Here is a 4,127-nt window from a genome sequence, read left to right as displayed (position 1 = left end):
ACTTGTTCGCAGCTGCAAGGAAATTTCTTTCCAAATCGAAATGTCTTACGAGTGTTCGATATTCTCCTTTTCTGTGGAACTCAATTTTCTCCAGAAGCCCAGATACGTTTGGAAATACGTGAAAACAAGATTAACCAAAGACTATTCAATAATTAGATGTTCAATATTTCGGCTATATCGGACTTTTAGATTCCCATGCATGTATATAGATGGGAAACTGGGGAGATGAACTAAAAAGAGAAACCAAACATTTAGACTGTGGGGATAATCAATGCAAAGACTTTTAGAAGTGGAAAAACTAAGCATTCTAAATTTGTATTTTCTACAATTCATTTCACATCCACATTGAGAAGTAGTTAGCTGTCAAATATTTCAACTTTTGACATGATTTAGAGTGCATTGCAGGTAGTTGCATCTAAAATAAAAGTCTTGTTGTAGATAACTTCAACACACTCATGAGATCAGATCTTGTTGTACTAATGACGTCGCAAAATGCTTGCTAGCTAAGATCGATTGAAATGAAAATCGTTCACTTTTATTTCATTTTACCCCACATATTTTAATTCTTCGTGGTTCTAATTTTCTCTTGGTGAGAATAGGATCTTAGAAGTTTTTTGTTTTTTTTGACAGGAGTGATTTTTCCCTGTATTTGACAGGAGTATTTTATTCCTACAAAGTGAATAAAGGAAGAGGTTACCAAATTATTTGTCCTCTCGGAAACTTGTATGGTTATTGTTCTGTGAATTCTTATCCTTGTTCATCAAACTCTTTCTTTCTCTTTGCTGTTTGTTAGATGGCTAGGTCTGCCCTATTAATTGCTGTGTTTTATATGGTCTACGCAATGATCCCCATTTTAATGGGGCAGTCCGCAGGCGTAAACTTCAGCTTTCCTCAATTCAGGAGTTGCAATACAAGCGACATTCTCTGTGTAAATGATGCCACAATGTCTAGACATGAAGTCCATCTGACAAACATTACAAATCCTCACTACAAATTGACCAACAAAACCTCAGGCAGAGTTGTTTACAGCCAGACCATTAGCCTGTCCTCTCTTGACAGCTTCACTACAGATTTTCAGTTTGTATTGAAATATTATAACCATAGCCCTAATGTTTATCCATACGGTGGAATCTCTTTCTTCATGACATCGAAAGAAATGGCGACAAGTGCTCACTCAGTAAATTCTTTCAGCGGTCTTCCTGGTAATGGATCTCTCTCAGTCGGCGTTGTCGCAGTTGAATTTTATAGTAACAATAAGGTTTACACCGATGTTGGTGGCTATCGTCCTAATCCGACTTTAAATTACACGAACTTGAATGCACCATTAAACGATAGGACGCTGTGGCATGCACGCATAGATTATAACTGTATTAAAAAATACCTGCAAATATTCTTCTCAAAAGCCTCCAATAGCTCTATGTCCCAAGTAGATCCCATTCTCGCGCATCCTTTGGATATCTCCACTTATCTTCCTGATGATTTTGTCGTAGGGATTTCTGCTTCTGCTGAAAATTTCAGTGTTACCCACACAATCCTTTCATGGAGCTTCAGTACCAAGACCAAAACTAGGAAGTCTTCCAAAAAAAAAAAAAATTGTGACGATTGTAGGGGTATTTCTTTGTTTAGCAGGGGTAGTTGTGATGTGGAGGTTGTTCGCCATCGTCATGAGATTGCAAAGCAGCAGCGAACAAACATGTGAAGACAATGAGATAGAGATTGACAGGCTTGTAGACCAAGGTCCAAGTAGATATAAGCTGGAGGATCTCAAGGCCGGAACCGACAATTTCAGTGAAACTTTAAAGCTGGGCCAAGGAGGATTTGGAGGTGTGTACAAAGGCGTTATAGGAGAAACAAATGAAGTTGTTGCTGTCAAGCGCGTCTCACAAGGGTCAAGACAGGGGTTAAAAGAATTTATCTCTGAAATAAGTATTGTTAGTCGAGTAAGGCATCGAAACCTTGTTCAGCTTTTGGGATGGTGTCATGAGAAAGGCGAATTGCTTTTGGTGTACGAGTATATGTCTAATGGAAGCCTAGACAAACACCTTTTCATCAAAGGAGATTCTCCTCCACTGCATTGGACTCGTAGGTATCAAATAGCTTTGGAAATAGCTTGTGGGCTGTTGTATCTTCATGAAGAATGGGATCACTGTATTGTACACAGGGATGTAAAATCCAGCAATGTTATGCTCGATAACAATTTCAATGCAAAGCTTGGGGACTTTGGTTTGGCACGCATATTGGAGCACAATTGTTTGTCTCAGACCACAATAGCGGCTGGAACCCTGGGCTATATGGCTCCTGAGTCTGTTACCACAGGAAGAACAAGTCCTGAATCAGATGTTTACAGTTTTGGTGCCGTGGCCTTGGAAATTGCTACAGGAAGGAGAGCTGTAGATAAGAGCTTGCAAGAGCATAACATGAGGGTTGCAGAGTGGGTATGGGATCTTTATGGTCAAGGCAAAGTTTTGGAAGCTGCTGATGAGAAATTGAATGGAGAGTATGAAAGGTTAGAAATGGAACAATTGATAGGGATAGGGTTGTGGTGCTCTCATCCAGATCCAGTTGCAAGACCCAAAATGAGGCAAGTGGTAAAGTTGTTGAAGCTGGAAGATCGAGTGCCTAATCTTCCTCCAGAAATACCTGTGCCAACATATACCGCATTTCATGGAGCCAACCTTTCAGTTTCTTCTTCATTTAGAACGGAGCCTACCCATGCACTCCCGTCTCTTGCTTCCATATCTCAATCAGTTAATTCATCTCAAATCTCCTCCTGATCATATTCAAGCACAGCTCCCATCGCTGTACATTTTCAAAAGGAAGCATAGGAGCTCTGTATCACTACTGAACCTTGAGCAATTGGATTGCCAGTTGCTATGTTAGTTTAATTTCTCCTTTATTTTGCTTTCCCAGACATATATTTTAATTAAAGAAAATATGTTCAGGAAAAGCTACTTGGAATATCCTGTAATCTCTCTGTTCTTGCCACTTCCCTGTTCAATCATGTCTTTCCTTTATTTGCTGCAAGGCTCTTGTACTGGTGGTATGTCCAGCCTGTTGATCGAATGGATTCAACATTCCTTTTCAGTCCTTTTTATTTTGTAATATATTATGCATATTTAATTTTCTTTATTATCTTCACATGAAACAAGGCAGCTACTCTATTGAGAGATTTTTTTATTTAGCATTTATTAGAATAGAAATCTTACTTAGTTTATTTTGTGTGTCTGCAAAAGAGAAAAACAGAGTTGTCTTTTGTGTATGAACAAGTTTACTGCTATAAAGGTTTTATAAGCTCAACTACAACTTGCATTGTCTTTTGACATCAAATATAACTTTGGACATAAATTCTCCATCTTATATGAAATGATATAGGCATAATTTTTAAAGAGGATGAATAAACATTATTCTAAACTTTAACTTTGAGGAATACGATAGAAATCATTCAAGTTTAAACAAATAGTCTGTAACTAATGTTTTCATAAGAGAATGAGCAAATGATATTATAAAAGATGCAGTCAACTCACAAACGCTGAAACAAAAAACATGATCCTCTAAAGGCCACTTTATTTTTTGGCCATGCTAAGCAAGATAAATTAGTTTCAAATGTAAATCTAAATACAGTCAGTCACAGGTCAAGATGTAGAACACCTTAATAAGTTGCTTGAAACATTAGTATGGAGAGACCATTTGCATGCTGAATGGACAAGAAAATGTGTGGATTCTTCATTACTAGAAATATAAGAGAATTCAAAATCTTTAGTAATGATTCAAAATCTTTAGTAATGAATACAGTTATATATGGCTAATCAAGTAATGACTTTGATGAAACCTATCATAAATAACATGCATATAAACTGTGATATATGAATATAATTATAAATTGATAGGATTTGATTATCCACATACACAAATTAAGTATAATTATATAATGATTGAGATAATTGATGGAAGCCTCACTGGCCACTTAACCAAATTCACCTTTCAAACACGATTCAATCAATCCTTCTTATTGCAGACAAACAGTTTGAACAAGAAATAAAGAATAGATTTACTTTAATCAAAATTAAGAACAATAAAATACCCTGCAATTTCATACACATTCAAAGAGATGGGAAGAATTTCAAATC

At 36.7% G+C, this 4,127-nt stretch overlaps 1 protein-coding gene across 1 annotated transcript; it reads left to right on the top strand.

The window, feature by feature from the left end:
• The first annotated feature begins 793 nt into the window (after positions 1-793).
• LOC131042952 (L-type lectin-domain containing receptor kinase IX.1) lies at positions 794-2,774 on the top strand. Its single transcript, XM_059221215.1, has 2 exons — positions 794-1,550; positions 1,630-2,774. Exons 1-2 carry the CDS (start codon positions 794-796, stop codon positions 2,772-2,774), a joined length of 1,902 nt encoding a protein of 633 aa, XP_059077198.1.
• Positions 2,775-4,127: the final 1,353 nt, after the last annotated feature.

Source organism: Cryptomeria japonica, chromosome 5, assembly GCF_030272615.1.
Source record: "Cryptomeria japonica chromosome 5, Sugi_1.0, whole genome shotgun sequence".
Lineage (NCBI taxonomy): Eukaryota > Viridiplantae > Streptophyta > Pinopsida > Cupressales > Cupressaceae > Cryptomeria > Cryptomeria japonica.
The sequence above is the reverse complement of the archived record's forward strand: the minus strand, read 5'-3'. Positions and strand labels throughout refer to the sequence as shown.